Raw genomic sequence first — 22472 nt, 5'->3', positions numbered from 1 at the left:
TTACAAATGGGAGGCTAGCGAAGTACTGGAGGCCGCTGCGGTTGATAAAAAAATATCAAAACTGATTTTTTTTATCGCCGCAGCACTTGTAAAGTGATTGTGCAGTGATAAAAAAAAAAAAAAAAAAAAATTTGTCACTGCGGCGGGGTGGGCGTGGGTGAACGCACGTGTGAGCGACCGATCAGGCCTGATCAGGCAAACATTGCGTTTTGGGTGGAGGGCGAACTAAGGTGACACTAATACTATTATAGATCTGACTGTGATCAGTTTTGATCACTTACAGATACGAGTAAGTGGGTGCGGTGGGCTGGGCGCTAAACGATCGTTAAACTACCTAACCAAGGGGCCTAAACTATCCCTAAAACCTAACAGTCAATACCAGTAGAAAAAAAAGGGACAGTTTACTCTGATCACTTTTTTCCCTTTCACTAGTGATTGACAGGGACAAGAAGGGGTGATCAAGGGGTTAATTTGGGTGCTGGGGGGGTGATCTGGGGCTAAGGTGTAGTGTTTGGTGCTACTCACTGTGATGCCTGCTCCTCTGCTGAGACCAACTGACGAAAAGGACCAGCAGAGGAGCAGGGAAGTCATTTAAGAGGAGGTTAAAGGGAATCTGTCATCAGGTTTTAGCATATTAAGTGGTTACCATTGCAATGTTCAATAAACTACCTTCATTCCAGCAAGGGTCTTCTTTCTTTTATTCATGTTGTCATTTAGATAAAAAAGCGATTTATTATTTATTTATTTTTTCAGATATGCTAATGAACCTTCAAGGTGCCCAGAGGGGCGTTATTCCTCTCCTCTAGAGCCCAGTAACACCCCCCTGCAGAGCCCAGCCCACCTTTATTTCAAACCCAGCACGCCTCCTAATAGATAAATTTCCTCCCACAGCCGAGCAGAACGGCGCCACCCCCTCCGTACGTCATATAATTTATTAAACAGACGAACCTTGCTTCATCCTTTCTTGCCCATGAAATCTCGCGCAGTCGCAGTATTGCTGACTGCCTGTGCCCGTCCGATCCTATGGCTCCTGAGGGCAACAATAGTGTCACTGAGCATCCGCCGAGCCCAGTGACGTAATCGGAGCGCTTTTGCCTCAGGAGCCATAGGATCGGACGGGCACAGGCAGTCGGCAATACTGCGGCTGCGCGAGATTTCATGGGCAAGAAAGGATGAAGCAAGGTTTGTCTGTTGAATAAATGATATGACGTACGGAGGGAGCGGCGCCGTTCTGCTCGGCTGTGGGAGGAAATCTATTTATGAGGAGACGTGCTGGGTTTGAAATAAAGGTGGGCTGGGCTCTGCAGGGGGGTGTTACTGGGCTCTAGAGGAGAGGAATAAAGCCCCTCTGGGCACCTTGAACGTTCATTAGCATATCTGAAAAATCGCTTTTTTATCTAAATGACAACATGAATAAAAGAAGGAAGACCCTTGCTGGAATGAAGGTAGTTTAGTGAACATTGCAATGTTAACGACTTAATATGCTCAAACTAGGTGACAGATTCCCTTTAACCACCTCCCGACCGCTGTACGCACCGATGCGTCCGGGAGGTGGTTGATTTGTTCCTCCTGGACGCATCGGCGCGTCATCTCGCGAGACGCGAGATTACGTCACAGCCGGCCCGCGCATGCGCATCGCGGGCCGGCATTTCGAAGCACAGTATTTCGTCAGCAGCCTGCCGGCCACGATCATTGGCTGGCAGGCTGCTGATTTTTAAAAAATCCAATCAGCAGCCATTTAACCCCACATATTAGTAAATATGATGGGGTTATATGGCTGCTGTACTCCTCTGCTCCTTCTTTTGGTCGGTTGGTTCCAGCAGAGGAGCACACATCACTGTGAGTACCCACTACACCACACTTAGCCCCCAGATCACCCCAATTAACCCTTTGATCACCCCTTTGATCGCCCCTGTCAATCACTAGTGAAAGGAAAAAAGTGATCAGTGCAAACTGTCACTTTTTTTTTTCACTGGTATTGACCGTTAGGTTTCAGTATAGTTTAGGCCCCTTGGTTAGGTAGTTTAGGGATCGGTTAGCGCCCAGCCCACCGCACCGCAGTCCGTTATTCGCTGATTAGCGTATCGCTAATCAGCATTTGTACTTTTATAGTATCTGGAAGTGATCAAAACTGATCACGGTCAGATCTATAATAGTACTAGTGTCACTTTAGTTCTCCCTCCACCCAAAACACAGTGTTTGCCCGATCAGGCCTGATCGGTTGCCCACACGTGCGTACACCCACGCCCGCCCCACCGCAGTGACAAAAAAAAATGTTTTTTTTTTTGATCGCTGCACATTCACTTTACACGCACTGCGGCGATAAAAAAATCAGTTTTGATATTTTTTATCAACCGCAGCAGCCTCCGGTACTTCGCTAGCCTCCCATTTGTAAGACAGGCTTGCTTTTTTTTTCTTGGGTAGTCTCAGGGAATACCCCTAAATTTAGTTGCCCACATGTCAAACAGGGGGTATTCTTCTGAAGAGGCCTACAGGCTTCTGACCCAGTCGGATGAGGAGTGGGAACCCTCATCTGATGAATCCAGCGGGTCAGAATACGAACCTGTAGAAAGCAGTGGCTCTCTGACCCAAAGTTCGGACGAGGAGGCTGAGGTCCCTGATAGCACCAGGCGTACCCGGCCCCGTGTCGCTAGACCGCAGGTTGCGCAGGATCCGCTTCAAGAGCAGCAGAGGGGGGCTGGTGCTGTCGGATTACGTGGTGAGGCATACACCAGCAGCCCAGCCCTTCCTGGACCTAGTACCAGCACTGCCGTACAACCTGGTGAAGTAGCGAGCACCAGAAGGGCAGTTGAAGCTGGTACGGTGGCACGTGCAGTAGTGACCCCGTCGCAGCCACCGCAAAGATGTGCCCGTAGAGCCCCTAGAATCCCAGAGGTGCTGGCAAACCCTGATTGGCAGTCCCCAACTTCAGCCGCACCCGTAGTTTTCCCTTTCACCGCCCAGTCTGGAGTTCGGGTTGAGACAGCTCAGATCGATTCGGCCCTGGGATTTTTTGAGCTGTTCTTGACTGCGGAGCTTTTAGACTTAGTCGTGGCAGAGACAAACCGGTATGCCACACAATTTATCACCGCTAACCCGGGAAGCTTTTATGCCCAGCCTTTCCGGTGGAAACCAGTCCAAGTTTCCGAACTTAAAACTTTTCTGGGCCTCCTCCTCAACATGGGCCTGACAAAAAAGCATGAATTGCGGTCATATTGGTCCACGAACCCGATTCATCACATGCCCATGTTCTCTGCTGCTATGTCCAGGACACGATTTGAGGTCATCCTGCGTTTCCTGCACTTTAGTGACAACACCGCCACCCTGCTTTTGACCGGCTCCACAAAATTCGGCCCCTCATAGACCATTTCAACCTGAAATTTTCAGATTTGTATACCCCTGAGCAAAACATCTGCGTAGACGAGTCCCGGATACATTTTACCGGGCGCCTTGGCTTCAAACAATACATCCCAAGCAAGCGTGCCCGGTATGGGGTCAAATTGTATAAGCTCTGTGAAAGGGCCACAGGCTATACCCACAAATTTCGGGTCTATGAGGGAAAAGATCAGACCCTGGAGCCGGTCGGTTGCCCTGACTACCTGGGGAGCAGTGGGAAGACAGTTTGGGACTTGGTGTCACCCTTATTCGGCAAGGGGTACCATCTTTATGTGGACAATTTCTACACAAGTGTGGCCCTCTTTAGGCATTTGTTTCTAGAACGGATTGGCGCCTGTGGTACCGTGCGAACTAGTCGCGCGGGCTTCCCCCAACGGCTCGCTAGCACCCGTCTTGCAAGGGGGCAGAGGGCCGCACTGTGTAACTAAGAACTGCTCGCGGTGAAATGGAGAGACAAGCGTGACATTTACATGCTCTCCTCCATTCACGCAGACACGACAATACAAATTGAGCGAGCAACCCGTGTCATTGAAAAGCCCCTCTCAGTCCACGACTATAACCTCCACATGGGAGGGGTCGACTTCAATGACCAGATGTTGGCTCCGTATTTAGTTTCCAGACGCTGGTATAAGAAGGTGTCTGTATATTTAATTCAATTGGCTCTGTACAATAGTTTTGTTCTCTACAGTAAGGCTGGGAGAACTGGATCCTTCCTCAAATTTCAGGAAGAGATCATCGCGAACCTCCTGTATCCAGGAGGTTCCGTGGCCCCATCCACCAGTGTATTTAGCCGTCTACACGAGCGACACTTCCCCAGTGTCGTTGCTGGTACCTCAAACCGACCGCCACCCCGAAAAAAATGTCGTGTCTGTAGCAGGAGTGGAATAAGGCGTGACACCCGCTATTTCTGTCCTGACTGTCCCGACCACCCTGCCCTATGCTTAGGGGAGTGTTTCCGAAAGTACCACACACAGGTACACCTAGCATAGGGATCATCTCACCAGGATAGGCACACAGGGCTATTAGGGCCCATTCACTCACAGCTGCTGCAAACGTCTCCTTTCACATGGGACAAAGTGCATAACGCACTTCGCCACATCTTTGGGCGATTTGCGCTTTGCACATTGACCCATGGGGAAGGAGAGGTTTGTTCTATAAAGGTAAAAAAAAACAAAAAAAAAAAAAAAAACACCAGTAAGCAAACAGGTTAATGTTTAGTTCCAAAAGTTAAAGTTGCATGTTCTGTTCCAAAGTTAATAAAATTATTGCGTTGTGGCCTGGTTTTTTCTTCTTTTTTTTTTTTACCTTCCAGGTGGACCAGCCGATCTACTAGCTGCAGCACCGATGTGCATTCTGACAGAAGCATTGCGCTGCTGTCAGATTACACGCAAGTCGGTGTATGCGGCGCTGCAAGACGGGATTTTCTCCTCTGCAGTGACAGATATGTTTGCCGAGGCATACGAGCTGAGGAGGCGGCGGCGTTCCTATGCTTTGGCAAACACTTTGTATATATGTGTGTATATATATATATATATATATATATATATATATATATATATATATATATATATATATATATATTAAAAAAAAATCCCGGCAATGATTTATTCATCCACATCGATTGATGCGAATGGAGAAATCTGGTTTGCCAGGGCATACGAGCTTAGTGGGTATGGATGTTGGGCGGAGCTCCTATGTCCTGGCAGACGCCTTTCCCCTCCATTTTTTTTTTTTTTTTTGGCAGAGATTTTTTCATCCACATTGATCGATGTGAATGAAGAAATCTGTGCCGTTCATTTTTTTCTTTCAGCCCAGAGGCTGAACGGAAAAAAAAATCTCATTACCTGTATGCTCAATATAAGGAGAATAGCAGAAACTCCTAATGCTGGCCATACATGTAATGATTGCGGAGACCCTCAAATGCCAGGGCAGTACAAACACCCCACAACTGACCCCATTTTGGAAAGAAGACACCCCAAGGTATTTGCTGAGGGGCATATTGAGTCCATGAAAGATTTAAATTTTTGTCCTAAGTTAGCGGAAAGTGAGACTTTGTGAGAAAAAACAAAAAAAAATATCAATTTCCGCTAACTTATGCGAAAAAAAAAAAAAATTCTATGAACTTGCCAGGCCCCTCATTGGATACCTTGGGGTGTCTTCTTTCCAAAGTGGGGTCACATGTGGGGTATTTATACTGCCCTGGCTTTTTAGGGGCCCTAAAGCGTGAGAAGAAGTCTGGGATCCAAATGTCTAAAAATGCCCTCCTAAAAGGAATTTGGGAACCTTTGCGCATCTAGGCTGCAAAAAAGTGTCACACATCTGGTATCGCCGTACTCAAGAGAAGTTGGGGAATGTGTTTTGGGGTGTCATTTTACATATACCCATGCTGGGTGAGAAAAATATCTTGGTCAAATGCCAACTTTGTATAAAAAAATGGGAAAAGTTGTCTTTTGCCAAGATATTTCTCTCACCCAGCATGGGTATATGTAAAATGACACCCCAAAACACATTCCCCAACTTCTCCTGAGTACGGCGATACCACATGTGTGACACTTTTTTGCTGCCAAGGTGGGCAAAGGGGCACATATTCCAAAGTGCACCTTTCGGATTTCACCGGTCATTTTTTACACATTTTGATTGCAAAGTTCTTCTCACACATTTGGGCCCCTAAATTGCCAGGGCAGTATAACTACCCCACAAGTGACCCCATTTTGGAAAGAAGACACCCCAAGGTATTCTGTGAGGGGCATGGTGAGTTCCTAGAATTTTTTATTTTTTGTCGCAAGTTAGTGGAATATGAGACTTTGTAAGAAAAAAAAAAATTAAAATTAAAATCATCATTTTCCGCTAACTTGTGACAACAAATAAAAAGTTCTATGAACTCACTATGCCCATCAGCGAATACCTTAGGGTGTCTACTTTCCGAAATGTGGTCATTTGTGGGGTTTTTCTACTGTTTGGGCATTGTAGAACCTCAGGAAACATGACAGGTGCTCAGAAAATCAGAGCCGTTTCAAAAAGCGGAAATTCACATTTTTGTACCATAGTTTGTAAACGCTATAACTTTTACCCAAACCATTTTTTTTTTTTTTTTTTGCCCAAACATTTTTTTTTTTTCAAAGACATGTAGAACTATAAATTTAGCGAAAAATTTATATATGGATGTCGTTTTTTTTGCAAAATTTCACAGCTGAAAGTGAAAAATGTCATTTTTTTGCAAAAAAATTGTTACATTTTGATTAATAACAAAAAAGTAAAAATGTCAGCAGCAATAAAATACCACCAAATGAAAGCTCTATTAGTGAGAAGAAAAGGAGGTAAAATTCATTTGGGTGGTAAGTTGCATGACCGAGCGATAAACGGTGAAAGGAGTGTAGTGCCGAAGTGTAAAAAGTGGCCTGGTCATGAAGGGGGTTTCACCTAGCGGGGCTGAAGTGGTTAAGTTAAATGTGGAAAAATGATTGCTCCTATTGGATATTACACATATTACAATGTCCCTATGAAAGCAGGGGACAGTGTCATAATGAAGCTGGAGCATGGGTTTTACATAGTTGATAATCCTGTACATTGCAGACAGTGTATACACCGGTTTTATCACATCTAATTAATGTCTTAGTCAGTGGGAAAACTTAGATTTTTTTTTTTATAATTGGAGATAAATGCAAACTGTAACTGTTTATTCCTAAAAATGAAAACTGAAATATGTGCTTCCTCATCTGGGTTCAGCTATGTAGACCTGGTAAATGTTGAAATAAGGAAGAGAATGTGAGTTCCGTTGCATGTGATTTTGTGATCAGTAGGAGGAGCTCTTGTACCATTAGCCAGGCACTGACTGCACATCATATTTATAAAAATGGTCTAGAGGGAGAGTGTAACTAATAGCTAATGGCCTTTGTCATTTACTTCACCTTAAAAAATAAAAAGTAGAGAAAAAAAAAATCTTGAATTAGGTTTTATGTCGGTTCATATAGTTTTTTTTCTGTGGTTAGCTGCCCCAGTACATTGCAGGAATGAAATACATGCCTCAGTGCAGCAGAATACACTTGATCTGCTGTAGAGCCTCACAGGCTGTATAACTGATTTCATATGCTGTATTAGTAGGTTGCCTTTCAATGCAGTCTGAACTAAATATGTAGACTAAAGGAAAACACACATATTTCAATCACAGGGTACTGTACATTTCCATGTCCTTTAAAACGAGCTGTCACTTTTCCTGACGTATCTTTTAGCAAATACTTGTATTCTCCATGAAAACAAAAAACAAAGCAGGAACACATTTTATCTGTATTGTCATGCCTCTGTTATTCCTACTGGAATTTAATGACTATATTGATCACCGAATGCCACTATAAACTGCACTTGTTTACAGTCTCCATTACCACCACAGCCTGTCCTTCCTCTCTGTACTTCATGTCTCCTCATGAACTAAATTCCCCAGAGATTCAGATTCAGCTAACATTCTTATTTGTATTCAGGATCATAATCCCTAACAAGTAGAGTGGCGTATGAGGCAGCTCTTTACCGCAGTGTTGTGAAGTAACTTGTCCTCATGTGTGATCAGTACAGGTTTTGTGTGAACTAATAGGACAGCGGCCATTTTGTTTAGGCCTCATGCACATGACCGTTGTGTGCATCCGTGGCAGTTGTGCCGTGACCTTCAATGGGTCCGTGGAAAAATCGGAAAATGCACCATTTTGCAGCCGAGACCGTGATCCATGTATCCTGTCTGTCAAAAAAATATGACCTGTCCTATTTTTTTGACGGACAACGGTTCACGGACCCATTCAAGTCAATGGGTCCGTGAAAGAACACGGATGCACACAAGATTGGTGTCCGTGATCCGTGGCCGTAGGTTACTTTCATACAGACGGATTCGAAGATCTGTCTGCATAAAAGCTTTTTCAGAGCTGAGTTTTAACTTCGTGAAAACTCAGATCCGACAGTATATTCTAACACAGAGGCGTTCCCATAGTGATGGGGACGCTTCTAGTTAGAATATACTAAAAGAACTGTGTACATGACTGCCCCCTGCTGCCTGGCAGGTGCTGCCAGGCAGCAGGGGGCAGACCCCCCTCCCTCCCCTGTAGTTAACTCATTGGTAGCCAGTGGGCCCCTATTGCAGTCCCGGTTGCCATGGTTACTTAGCAATTTGTAGAAGCATCATACTTACCTGCGATGTCTGTGTCCGGCCAGGAGCTCCTCCTACTGGTAAGTGACAGATCATTAGGCAATGCGCCGCACAGACCTGTCACTTACCAGTAGGAGGAGCTCCCGGCCGGACACAGACATCGCAGCTTGCAGGTAAGTATGATGCTTCTACAAATTGTTAAGTAACCGGGACTGCAGTAGCGTCCCGGTTGCCATGGTTACCGATCGGAGCCCCAGCGATTAAACTGGGACTCCGATCGGTACTCTCCACTGCCAGCAATGATAGGGGGGAGATTTTAATTAGGAGGGGAGAGGGCCCACTGGCCACCAATGAGTTAACTACAGGCGAGGGTGGGGGGGGGGGGCACACTGGCCACCAACGAGTTAACTACAGGGGAGGGAGGGGGGGGGCCCACTGGCTACCAATGAGTTAAAAACAGGGAGGGGGGGGGGCGCCAGGCAGCAGGGGGCAGTAATGTACACATTTTTTTTTTTTTTTGTATATTCTAACCTGAAGCGTGCCCATCACCATGGGATTGCCTCTGTGTTAGAATATACTGTCGGATGTGAGTTTCACTATGTAACTCATATCCGACAGTATATTCTAACATAGAGGCGGTCCCATGGTGATGGGGACGCTTCAAGTTAAAATATACCATCGGATTGGAGAAAACTCCGATCCGATTGTATAAAGGGACTCCTGACTTTACATTAAAAGTTAATGGGGGACGGATCAGTTTGCAATTGCACCATATTGTGTCGACGTCAAACGGATCCGTCCCCATTGACTTGCATTGTAATTCAGGACGGATCCGTTTGGCTCCGCACGGCCAGGCGGACACTAAAACGACTTTTTTCATGTCCGTGGATCCTCCAAAAATCAAGGAAGACCCACGGACGAAAAAACGGTCACGGATCACGGACCTACGGACCCCGTTTTTGCGGACCGTGAAAAAATACTGTCGTGTGCATTACCCTGATGATTGCTCCCCAGACAAAATGAGCTATTATAAATAAGTATTTCAGAATATATTTATAATACAGTAATATTTAAGTATTTTCATTTTCTTAATTCCCAGGGAACCCCTTTAAGGTACCTTTCCCCAGGGAGAGGTGCTTGATCAATAAGTTTCCTAGTTTGCTAGTTACCAGTGAAGGTGCACTATGCTGACCATCTGCCCATGTACCGAACTTCTGCCTGTACAGTATTGCTGATTCTGACCCATTGCTGCCTGTCTTGACCTCAGACTAGTCTTTTGGTTACTCACACACATTCTGCCTGCCCTGACCTTGGCCTTTTACCTGTGAATATTGCCTGAGCCCTTGGTGCTTTGCATTCGTGTCTCTGACCCTGTGGGTCAGCTGCCAACTACAAAAACAAATCCCTGTGTAGTGGTTAAAGGGGGAAAACAAGGAACCGCCAGGATAATGCCCTTAGGTATAGCTTAAAGGATAACTGTCACATTTAGACCCTAATTTCAATTTTCAGATATGTAGTTAGTAATAACATGATATTCCAGTATCAGTTACTATTAGACTGACTTACCCCATATTTAATAAGATTCAGCCCTTCGCAACCAGTCTGCATAAAATTGCAATTTGACTATTCAGTTAAGATGGCCGCCACTGCCCTCACTATTCAGTTAATCCCGCCTGCCCTCACTAGCCAGTATCAATAGCCCCCCAAAAGTGCCAGTAACCATAGCCCTGCCCCCTAAAGGGTTAATCTCCTGCAGCACAAAGGGGTCCTCTTACCACATGTTGCTTTCATTTATACACTGAGCGCAGGGACAGGGAGAAGTGCACACAGCCCAGGCACTGTTATCAGCTGCTGGGGAGGACCTGGCTTTAATCATTTACTTACAGTCCCTGGCCGTCAGTAATGTGACCTTGCACACAGCGTGCTCCGTCTATCAAGAGATCGACGAACCATGCCTAACAACCCTATTTTAAGCGCAGGTAAAAGTAGGCAGTACAGGAAACAAAAATGTGGAATTAAGGGGTAATTGAATACACAGTGAAAATTTGAAATAGGGCCGCCAAGGTAATATTAATCACCACAATCCAATACTCCCCAAAAAATATATACAACAGTTATACGTTAAAGCCAAATTGGTTAGTTGGCACCATGATCCCACACCCACTGCCCATTACATATGCAGTTTGACACTAGCAGTACCAATTGGACAGTGGCAGACAATGTAGGGGCACACCCCCATCTAATAACACCCAGTTGTCAAGTTACTGAGGCCATGACAATGATACAACACAGATGCTCCAGAAATTTTATTTTGTGAGGTATACAATTATTAATTAAAACAAACATGTCAGTAGTGATGACAGGTCTTCTTTAATAAGAAGATTGAGATGATGCTTCAGTTTGATAGATCCCATTGACTTGTAGTAGGCCTGTCAGCATTCTCCATGTTCCTTGCAATTGTTTAGATATTTAGGCCCTGATTTATCAAGACTGAGCGTGTGCTACACCTGTCTTGATATCCCCTGTGATGCTAAAGGATTAGTTGTTGCGATTCCAAATTTGGTTTTGATACCATAAAGTATTGCGATATTCGATACCACGCAAAAAAAATAAAACAAAAAAGCCACATGCATTCTGCATTTTAAAAAAATAGCGAATCGCGCAGATTTTTTAAATATTCTAATAGTTTATCATTTTCAAGCTTGGCGATGTTTGTTTATTGTTTATATATTTTATATGTAAAATTGGGAAAGAGGGTGATTTATACTTAATATTTTGGTGTGTTTTTATTTATTTTTTTAAACATATATATTTTTTTACAGTTTATTTAATAACTATCCTGGGATCTTTTCATCCCTTGTCCTATTCACTCCAATAGAGCTTTATTAGGGTGCATAGTGCAGTCACACAGCAGCAGAGAGATTACCATGGCAGCCAGGGCTTCAGTAGCGTCCTGGCTGCTATGGTAACTGATCGGAGCCCCAGGGTTGCACTGCTTGGCCTCCGATCAGAAGCTGCCACTGCCACCAATGAGGAGTGTTGCACCTGAGGGGTGAACTGCCGCTGATCGCAGCTCCCTGTCAGAGGCAGGGTGCCGGCTATGTGATTCTGCTGCCGGCACCTGCCTCCTGTATTTAAAGTTAAAGACACCCTTATATGGGTTCGGACTTTGTTAAGCAGCAGGCTACAGATTGGCGCCCAGAGATGTCCCAGCACTTACTATTATTCCTGGGCGCCGCTCCGTTCGCCCGCTGTCTGCCTGTGCCCCATTACCGTCTCCTGCAGTCCTGCTCCATATGCTAATTACTATCAGAATGATGGGGAGGAGACAGCAGCTTCTCTAGTGGGCGCTCCTTCTCCCTGCGCTGCGATTGGACAGCGCTACAGCCAGGGGAGAAGGAATGCCCACTAGAGAAGCTGCTGTCTCCTCTCCATCGCTCCGATAGTAATTAGCCTATGGAGCAGGACTGCATGAGACTAATGGGGCACAGGCGCACAGCGGGCGAACGGAGCGACGCCCAGGAATAATATTAAGTGCTGGGACATCGCTGGGCGCTGCTCTGTGTAGACAAAAGTATCGACTTGGGTATCGAAATTTCGATACCCACAACAACCCTATTAAGGATGCAGTCCCACACGTCATTATAAATAACCGTAAATGCATCCTCCGGCAGTCTGTGCGCCTGACTGAAATATGTGCCAGCTTGTATCTGGGATAGATTTCAGTCGTCATTTATGCCGCAGAACTTCCGTAAATTATAAGTGTACCAGGGACAATGGCCCTGCCCATTCCCCCTTTTTGACAAGTGGCGAGGGAGGTGAAAAATGCCTATTGCAACTAAATTTAAAGTTGCTCACACTGGCTTTGTGACTTGTTTTGCCAGAAAATCGGCTTAGTGAGATGTTAAAATCTCCTCCATAAACTTACTTTGTAGAGGTTTCTAGATTATTTTATTTAATGGCTGTACATTTAAGACCAATTTCCTAAGTACATTTACACAGTAAGTTCATAATTACTTTAGTGATGTCCTTTGATCACAGATCAATTTTTGAGCTTCCTGATGTAAAAATCTGGAATAACAATAAATCCTACTTTCTTAATGTTTTTTTGTTTTTTTCCCCCACACATTTGCACATGGTGCGTTGTGTTCTGTCTACAAAGTGAAAACCTAGTGTAGATCTCATTGTCATGCTGGAAAAAGAGTGTTCTATTGGCTGAGCTTACCTAAGAAGCACCCGTAGTGGAAGTACGACTGTGACTGTGATGCAGGCACAGGCAGTTTCTACATATGTCTGCCATGTGTTACTAGCTGTCTTGTACAGTTCAAATCCAGCGTAGACTTGAGGTAAAACGTATACAATTTTCATATGCTATATGTATTTATTTATTTTTTTATCTTGTAAGTGTTAAGAAGCTCAAAAAGGCTTAATTGTAGCATACGCCATAATTTATGGCTTTTGACACCACATTGGCTCTAATACGTTAATATATCTACTAGGCTTGTCACAATAACAACATTTTTATTTGATTTCAATACCATAAAGTATTATAGTCGATACCACGCGAAAAAAATAAAACGCCAAAAAAGCCAAGTGCATTCCGCATTTTATGGAATATCCGGCCCTTAATCGAACAGTCCTATCCTATATTTTGAGGGGACAAGGTAACTAAAAAAAATGGCGAATCTGCAGTTTTTATTTTTATTTTTTTCTATTACGGCGTTCACTGCATAGATTTTTTTTTTTTTAATATTTGAATAGTTTGGGCTTTTCGGATGCGGCGATGTGTTTATTTATTGTTTCCCAATTTTACATTTAAAATATTTAAAGGGGGTGATTTATACTTAATTCCTTCCCGACTGCCATACGGCCATATACGTTCTATCTGCACATACCCCGTGCAGCTAGCATGTGTATAGACGTCATGGCAGCTCCTTAAGGTTTTTGCAGCGCTTGGATTAAAGCTTCTGACCCTGCCATACTGCTGTGACGGGCACCATACAGTTTAGTGCAGACTAACCAATCGGATCGCGGCAGTGCATTCTGTCCCCGCCTGCCCCTGATGAGGCCCCCCCATGTATCCGGCCGCCAACTGTGCGCCTGATGTGGTCTTCCCCCACATCTGTGCCCCCTGCCCCTGATGCGGTCCACCTGCTGTATTTGATGGCAGCGGCACCGTTCTACAGAAAATCTGATGGTACTATAATTTGCAATGCAAGAGCATTGCAAAGTATAGAATAGCCATCAGCCCCACTAGATCTTCAAGATCCAAGTGAGACTTAATAGAAAAAAAAAAAAAAAGTGAAAATAATAAAAGTAATAATAAATAAATTAAAAATAAATGCCCTTTCCTAGAATAACTAGACATATTGGGTATCACCACGTCCGTAACGACCAGCTCTATAAATATATCACATGATCCTCCCCGTCCGATAAATGCCATAAAAAAGTAAAATAAAAACTGTGTCAAAAAAAGCCTTTTTTGTCACCTTACATCACAAAAAGTGCAACACCCAGTGATCGAAAAAGGTGCATCTCAAACAAAATGGTACCAATAAAACAGTCACCTCATCCCACAAACAAATGAGACCTTACATAAGAAAATCGCAAAAAAAAATATAGCTCTCAGAACATGGAGGCACTAAAACGTATTTTTTTTATTTCAAATATGCTATTATTGTGTTAAAGTAAAATAAATTAAAAAAAGTGTACATATTGGGTATTGCCACGTCTGTAACCACATGCTCGATAAAAATATCACATGACCTAACCCCTCAGGTAAACACCGTAAAAAAATAAAATAAAATTAAACAGTGCCAAAAAGCCATTTTTGTCACCTTACATCACAAAAAGTGCAACACCAAGCGATTAAAAAAGCAGATGCCCCCCAAAATAGTACCAAATGTCACCTCATCCGGTAAAAAATAATACCCTACTTAAGACAATCGCCTAAAAAATAAAAAAAACTATGGCTCTCGTACTATGGAGACACTAAAACATAGTAGCATTTTTTAAATAAAAAAAATATATATATGTGTAAAACTTAAAGGGAATCTGTCACTTATTTTGACCATATAAAACTGTTAACATAGCAATGTGCACTAAAGTACCTTCATTACCACATGTGTCTTCTTTCTTTTATTCAACTTTTCATTTAGATGAAAAAGCGATTTTTCTGATGTGCTATGATACTTCTGCTCCTGAGGGAAACAGCCTCAATAGTGTCGGTGGGCATGCGCCGAGCCCAGTGATGTAGTCAGAGCGCTGTTGCCTCAGGAGCCGGAGTATCGTACAGGCGCAGGCAGTCAGCGATACTGCGCAGGATTTCAGAGGCCAAGTAAGGAGGACGCAAGGTTGGTGGGGTGAATAATTTACATGATGTAGTGGAGGGGGCGGCGCCGTTTGGCAAGGATGTGGGAGTAAGTTTATTTCTTAGGAGGCGTGCTGTGCTTGGAAGAAAGGCGGGCTGGGCACTGCTGGGGGCCGTTACTGGGCACTAAAGTGGAGTTATAACACCCCTCTGGGCACCTTGAGGCTTAATTAGCATCTCAGAAAAATAGCTTTTTCATCTAAATGAAAAGTTGAATAAAAGAAAGAAGACACATGCTGGAATGAAGGTACTTTATTGCACATTGCTATGTTAACAGTTTTATATGCTCAAAATAGGTGACCGATTCCCTCCGTTAGGCGGTCCGGAGGTGACCAACCCTCCGGACCGCCTAACGCAGGATCGCGGTCCGGGGGCGGCTCTCCCAGGCACAGTGACGCATATACGCGTCATCTCGCGAGACGCGAGATTTCCTGTGAACGAGCGCGCGTTCACAGGAACTGCAGGTAAGCGAGCTGATCTACAGCCTGCCAGCGGCGATCGTTCGCTGGCAGGCTGTAGATGCGATATTTTTTTTTTTTTTTTTTATAACCCCTAACAGGTATATTAGACGATGTTTTGATAACGCCGTCTAATATACCTGCTACCTGGTCCTCTGGTGGTCCTTTTTGCTTGGATCGACCACCAGAGGACACAGGCAGCTCACTAAAGTAGCACCAAGCACTACACTACACCCCCCCTTCTGTCACTTATTAACCCCTTATTAACCTGTGATCACCCCATATAGACTCCCTGATCACCCCCCTGTCATTGATCACCCCCTGTCATTGATCACCCCCCTGTAAGGCTCCATTTAGACATTTTTTGGCACAAGTTAGCGGAAATTGATTTTGTTTTTTGTTTTTTCTTACAAAGTCTTATATTCCACTAACTTGTGTCAAAAAATAAAATCTCACATGAACTCACCATACCCCTCACGGAATCCAAATGGGTAAAATTTTTTAGACATTTATATTCCAGACTTCTTCTCATGTTTTAGGGCCCCTAAAATGCCAGGGCAGTATAAATACCCCACATGTGACCCCATTTCGGAAAGAAGACACCCCAAGGTATTCGCTGAGGGGCATATTGAGTCCATGAAAGATTTAACTTTTTGTCCCAAGTTAGCGGAAAGGTAGACTTTGTGCGAAAAACAACAAAAAAAAAAATTTCCCCTAACTTTTGCCCAAAAAAAAAAAATCTTCTCTGAACACGCCATGCCCCTTATTGAATACCTTGGGGTGTCTTCTTTCCAAAATGGGGTCACATGTGGGGTATTTATACTGCCCTGGCATTTTAGAGGGGCCCTGAAGCGTGAGAAGAAGTCTGGAATCCAAATGTCTAAAAATGCCCTCCTAAAAGGAATTTGGGCCCTTTGCGCATGTAGGCTGCAAAAAAGTGTCACACATGTGGTATTGCCATACTCAAGAGAAGTTGGGCAATGTGTTTTGGGGTGTCTTTTTACATATAGCCATGCTGGGTGAGATAAATGTTGGTCAAATGCCAACTTTGTGTAACAAAATGGGAAAAGTTGTCTTTTGCCGAGAAATTTCTCTCACCCAGCATGGGTATATGTAAAATGACATCCTAAAACACATTCCCCAACTTCTCCTGAGTACGGAGATACCACGTGTGACACTTTTTTTGCAGCCAAGGTGGGCAAAGGGGCCAACATTCCAAAGAGCACCTTTAGGATTTCACAGGGCTTTTTTTTACACATTTTGATTTCAAACTACTTCTCACGCATTAGGGCCCCTAAAAAGCCAGGGCAGTATAACTACCCCACAAGTGACCCCATTTTGGAAAGAAGACACCCCAAGGTATTTCGTGATGGGCATAGTGAGTTCATGGAAGTTTTTATTTTTTGTCACAAGTTAGTGGAATATGAGACTTTGTAAGGAAAAAAATAAAATAAAAAAATCTTTTTCCGCTAACTTGTGACAAAAAATAAAAAGTTCTATGAACTCACTATGCCCATCAGCGAATACCTTAGGTGTCTACTTTCTGAAATGGGGTCATTTGTGGGGTTTTTCTTCTATCTGGGCATTGTAGAACCTCAGGAAACATGACAGGTGCTCAGAAAGTCAGAGCTGCTTCAAAAAGCGGAAATTCACATTTTTGTACCATAGTTTGTAAACGTTATAACTTTTATCCAAACCATTTTTTATTTTTTTACCCAAACATTTTTTTTTTTTAAATCAAAGACATGTAGAACACTGAATTTAGAGAAAAATTTATATATAGATGTCGTTTTTGTAAAAAAAAAACTTACAACTGAAAGTGAAAAATGTCATTCTTTTTGCAAAAATTTTGTTAAATTTCGTTTAATAACAAAAAAAGTAAAAATGTCAGCAGCAATGAAATACCACCAAATGAAAGCTCTATTAGTGAGAAGAAAAGGAGGTAAACTTCATTTGGGTGGTAATAACTGGCACATTATTCCCTAGTTTCCAAAATGGGGCCACTTTTTGGGAGTTTCTACTGTAAAGGTGCATAAGGGGGCTTTAAATGGGTCATGGCATCTAAAAACCTATCCAGCAAAATCTGCCTTCCAAAAACCATATGGCGCTCCTTTCCTTCTGCTCCCTGCTGTGTGCCCTTACATCAGTTTACAACCACATGTGGATTTTCTCTGTAAACTGCAGAATCGGGGTAATGAATATTGTTTTGTTTGGCTGTTAACCCTCAATGTGTTAATGAAAGAAATGTATTAAAATGGAAAATCTGCCCAAAAAGTGAAATTTTAAAATGTAATCTCCATTTTCCTTTAATTCTTGTGGAACACCTAAAGGGTTAACATAGTTTGTAAAAATCAGTTTGTAGAACCTACACCCCTCAAGTTACTCAAATGAGGTCATTTATGGGGGGGTTTTCAATATATAAGCCCTGCAGAGTGACTTCAGACCTGAACTGGTACTTAAAATTTTTAAGAAAATTTCCAAAACCCACTTTTTAAGAATTGCTTCTAAGCTTTCTAATGTCCTAAAAAAATAAAAATTACATTTACAAAATGATGCTAACATAAAGTAGACATATGGAAAAATGTTAAGTAATAAATATTTTATGAGGTATCGCTTTGTTTTAAAAGCGGTGAATTTTTCATAAATAAAGGTGGAATATATCATGAAGTACAATGTGTCACGAGAAAAAAATAAAAATGGCTTGGATAAATAAGTGTTCCAAAACTTTTACCACATAAAGTGATGCATGTCAGATTTGTAAATTTTGACGTGGACACTAGAGCATCAATGACCCTTGGTCATGAAAGGTTAATATTTTTATTTATTTTTACTTTTTATAAATATTTAGAACCTGGGATCTTTTAATCCATAGTCCTATTCACCTTAATAGAGATGTATAAGGGTGAATGGGACTTTACACTGTCCCTGTGCTTTGTGCACACAGCAGCAGGGAGCTTACCATGGCAGCCAGGGCTTCAGTAGCATCCTTGCTGCCATGGTAACTGATGGGAGCCCCGCAACTTCACTGCTGGGGCTCCGATCAGAATCGCCACTGCACCACCAATGAAGAGGGTGGAGGGGACCCTGTGGCCACTGCCTCCAATGATATACAGGAGGCTGGTGCCTACGGCAGAATCGCATAGCCGGTACTCGACCTCCTATGACAAGAAGCTTCGATCAGTGGCAGTTAACCCTTCGGGTGCCGTACCTGAGGGGTTAACTGCCGCAGATCGCAGCGCCTTGTCAGAGGCCGGGTGTTGGCTATGTGATTCTGCCGCCGGCACCTGCCTCCTGTATCTGTGGAAGTATTTTTCATTGGTGGCGCAGTGGCCACAGTTCCTCCCATCCTCCGCCCCTCTCTTCTCTCATTGGTGGCAGCAGCACAGGGGGAGGGAGGATCCTGCTTCCTTCTCCCCTGTGCTGCTGAGGGAACATGGCGCGCTGAGAGCAGAGTGTGCCATGTTCTGTGATACTAGGCTGCGCAGCAGCGCTATAGCATGTGTGAGGCCACCTGCACACGGTGTGGGATATGTTTTTTTTTTTTTTTTTTTTTTTTTTTTTTTTTTTTTTTTTTTTTTTTCCCTTCCCCCAGCAAGGATTCCCGTGTGGGAAAACCGCAGCACAGTACAAGTAAAGTAGATTACACATCTCATGTACACCTTTCGGATTTTTTCTTTGTGCAAATTTACCTGTCGTGCAGATTTCCAAATCCGCAGCATGTCAGTTATGTTTGCAGTTTTAGGTACGGATTTCACCCTTTTCTAATAAAAGGGTGAGATCTGCAGAAAAACCACCTCAAATCTGCACCAAAAACCTCTGTTAGAAATTGCGGCTTTTGGTGCGGTCATGGTGCAGAAACATTCATAAATCCACATGGAAATTCTTGCAGATTTATGGGCGCACACATGTCCTGGTTACCAAATAGGTCACCATGAGCTTATATTGATCAGGTGGTGGCTACTAAATTTGTAAATGACTAGTAATGACTTTCACCGACCCACCCAATTCAATAATGAATCTCAGGTGGATGCTTCTTTCAGGTATTTCTCAGTAAGAAATAGTATTTAAAATATATTTTTTTTTCAGGAATGCTACAGTAAGGTTACGTTTGCATGGATGATATTTCCGTCCAGATGCAATCCGTTTTTACAACAGAGCTTGCCCAGTCTGAACCCGGGCCCATACATCTCAATGTGTATATACATACATGTAAGGCTCCATGCACACAAACGTATTTTGTTTCTGTGTCTTTTTTTTTTTTTTTTTTTTTTGCGGATAGGATGTGGACCCATTCATTTCAATGGGTCCGCAAAAAATGCGGACAGCACACTGTGTGCTATCTGCATCCGTAGGTCCGTTTTGTAGCCCAGCAAAAAAATGAAAATAGAACTTGTCCTATATTGTCCGTTTTAGGCATGGTCCGTTGTAACAATGGATCCAAAAAAAAAAAGTCACCCGTTTTTTTTTGCGGACAGCAAAACACATACGGTGTTGTGCATGTAGCCTAGGTCTGTCCGTTCAGGAAAAATCACAGCATGTTCTGTCGGAACTGATCCTTTCTAGTCAGTGGGTTAGTGAAACAGCAGTAACAGCATACAGACGGCGTCTGTGAGCTATCCATTTTTCGCTGATGGTTGCTAGGAGATGACACTGCGTGTAAAAAAAAATATAAGTTCATAAAAACTGATGCAATCTGGATAGACAAAACAAACACTGAAGGCAGTTGCATATAAAACTGATTCACATTTACATGCACAAATTCCCATTTTTCACAGAAAAGACTCGTTCCATGTCACTCGGGTGGAAGAAGCATGGGTGTTTTTTTTCCCTGTGTTGAAAGACATGCACATGTTCTGACATGTTTAATTCCACCACTAGTGATTATTATTTTTTCCCCCATAGTGGGGATTCTCATTATCCTTCCTCACTGATCCTATCGGATAATTGCTTTGTGTCGCACTTTCTTAATCACTGCACACCAGTAAAATATTCATGAATGCGGGGGAACGTGTAATAGATGAGTCTTTTCTAAATGTAATGAACTCTTTCTGACAATGTGAAATACAATTTGCTTTGTAAAAATGAGCGTCTACCGACTTGCCAGCTATTTCTTCCATGTATGTATTATATTTCAGTACAAAGCAGCTTTGGGAATCACTACCTGACCTAATAACACATGGCTAGATTTGCAGTGGTATGTGAATTTGTGCAAAGGATAGGGGAGATTTATCAAAGCTGGTGTAAAGGAAAACTGGCTTAAGCTACTTTCACACTAGCGTTTTAGTTTTCCGGTATTGAGATCGGTCATAGGGGCTCGGTACTGGAAAAAGAAAACTCTTCAGTTTTGTCCCTATTCATTGTCAATGGGGACAAAACTGAACAGAATGCTCCAAAATGCATTCTGTTCCGTTTAGTTGCGTTCCCATACCGGAGATCAAACCGCAACATGTTGTAGTTTGCTTTCCGTCCTGGGATGTGGAGCAAGAAGGATCCGTCATGACCCCCAATGTAAGTCAATGGGGATGGATTAGTTTTCTCTGACACAATAGAAAACTGATCCGTCCTCCATTTACTTTCAATGCAGTTTATGACAAATCAGTCTTGGCGATGTTAAAGATAATACAACCGGATGCAGATGGTTGTATTATCAGTAACGTAATTGTTTTTGCTGAGCCCTGCCGGATCCAGCTGAAATGCTAGTGTGAAAGTAGCCTTAGTTACTCATGGCAGCCAATCAGATTCCACCTTTCATTTTTTCTGAACTCTTTTGGGGAAATGAAAGGTGTAATCTGATTGGTTGCTATGGACAACTAAGTCAATTCTACTTTACACCACTTTTGATAAATTTCCCCCAGCATGTTTCTCAGCCTGGCCTGAAATATGTATAATAGAAATTTATATATTGAATATAGATGCAGATTTACTTAAGCTGTCTAAATTTTAGCCAAACTGTCTAAAGATGATCCAAATGTATCACGGTGGCGCGCCGGCTGGATGCTAAATCTGGTGCATGGCTAGAAACTTCTGTCTGACTTTACACCAACTGTTGATTGCCTTACTTTGTACCAAATTTTTGCATTGTTTTGGAGCACATCTTAAGGCTACTTTCACACTAGCCTTTTTGCTGGACCCGGCAGGGCTCAGCAAAAAAACTCTTCCGTTATGAACGGACTCTGTTGTATTATCTTTAACATAGCCGTCATGAACTGCATTGAAAGTCCATGGGGAACGGATCTGTTTTCTATTGTGTCAGAGAAAACTGATCCCTCCCCATTGTGCATGCCAGGACTAAAAGCAAACTACGACATGCTGCGGTTTGCTCTCCGGTATGAGAACTGAATGTATTTTGGAGCATTCCGTTCGGTTTGGTTCAGTTTTGTCCCCATTGGCAATAAATGGGGACAAAACAGAATCATTTTTTTCCAATACAGAGCCCCCTCTGACAGATCTCAATACCGGAAAACTAAAACTGTGTGGAAGTAGCCTAAGCCACACTGCCAGTGTTGAAACATAAATGGGCGAGTTTGATGTAGGGGGTTATTCTTTTTGGTGGATTTATTGTGCATAAAAAGAGACTTTGTTCAGCTCCAGTAGTAAATGTTACCCTATGTGTTTTAAAGTCTTTTGGAATAATTTCAATGAATGCCATGAATTTCTTCTAGATAAGTGAAGAAGAAAAAAAGTTGCATCAGGAAGATCTGATGAGCTCTACGTTTGGCCTGAGTAAAACTAAATTGGAAGACTGTGAATTTTACAAAGTAGGTTTTTTTGTTACCTCAGACTTTCTTCAAGCTGATCCCTCTAGGACAGACTGTAAAATATGCAGCACAAAGCGTTTTTTAAAACTTGCCATCTGTGATTTTTATATTATGTAGTTATTTAGTGTTATAGGTCTTAAAATCCTTTGACATCCATGTAATGTTACCTGCTACCTGAAGTAGTTAAAGGGATTGCACAGGATAATTGCTCCATTGAAGTTTTCTTCTTAATCCATTCACTTCAATGGAGCAATAGCAGACACAACCCATTGACAATGGGGCAGTTTTTGGGAGAAATCAGCCATGTTTTCTAGTCTTTTTCAGAGTTGCCCTGAATATCCAGTGTTTAATGGTGCCATAAT

The 22472-nt window shown here is 42.9% G+C and overlaps 1 protein-coding gene across 3 annotated transcripts in view; it reads left to right on the top strand.

The window, feature by feature from the left end:
* PRIM2 (DNA primase subunit 2) overlaps window positions 1-22472 on the top strand; it is a 203700-nt gene that overhangs the window by 31959 nt on the left and 149269 nt on the right. For all 3 annotated transcript variants that reach the window (XM_044291652.1, XM_044291653.1, XM_044291654.1), the window contains one exon: window positions 22015-22110. In XM_044291652.1, the coding sequence (XP_044147587.1) occupies window positions 22015-22110 (96 nt within the window). The remainder of the gene's footprint in view (window positions 1-22014; window positions 22111-22472) is intronic.

The sequence above is a fragment of the Bufo gargarizans genome, chromosome 4, assembly GCF_014858855.1.
Source record: "Bufo gargarizans isolate SCDJY-AF-19 chromosome 4, ASM1485885v1, whole genome shotgun sequence".
Classification (NCBI taxonomy): domain Eukaryota; kingdom Metazoa; phylum Chordata; class Amphibia; order Anura; family Bufonidae; genus Bufo; species Bufo gargarizans.
The sequence above is the reverse complement of the archived record's forward strand: the minus strand, read 5'-3'. Positions and strand labels throughout refer to the sequence as shown.